This window comes from Penaeus monodon, chromosome 24 (assembly GCF_015228065.2).
Source record: "Penaeus monodon isolate SGIC_2016 chromosome 24, NSTDA_Pmon_1, whole genome shotgun sequence".
Taxonomy (NCBI): Eukaryota; Metazoa; Arthropoda; class Malacostraca; order Decapoda; family Penaeidae; genus Penaeus; species Penaeus monodon.
The window spans coordinates 26147681-26147960 of NC_051409.1; the positions used below are offsets into that span (position 1 = coordinate 26147681).

At 65.7% G+C, this 280-nt stretch overlaps 1 protein-coding gene across 1 annotated transcript in view; it reads left to right on the forward strand.

The window, feature by feature from the left end:
- Positions 1–280, forward strand: part of LOC119588687 (serine/arginine repetitive matrix protein 2-like) — a gene marked incomplete in the record, with an annotated part of 176340 nt that overhangs the window by 67705 nt on the left and 108355 nt on the right. Inside the window, 1 exon segment of the mRNA XM_037937322.1 lies at positions 41–217. Coding sequence (XP_037793250.1) covers positions 41–217 — 177 coding nt within the window.

Below are 280 nucleotides of genomic sequence, written 5' to 3' on the forward strand. Positions count from 1 at the left end.
GGCACATTTTGCTAACTTCCCGTCCCCCCCCCCCCCCCAGGGTGTCGTGGGCCGACCGCATCATGGCGCCGCCCCCGCTGAGGCAGTTCGCCTCCACCTCGGCGATGTCCTCGCGTCACGTGACCGAGGACACGCCCCCTGACCTGCTCGAGGGCACCATGGACCTCACCGTCATCCTGCCCGCCGGCCACAGGGTCAACATGTCCGTGCATAGGAGGTAAGTCCGGGTTTTTAACGAAGTTGGTTGCTTGGTTGCAAGGCGGTGGGAGGCGATCGGCCA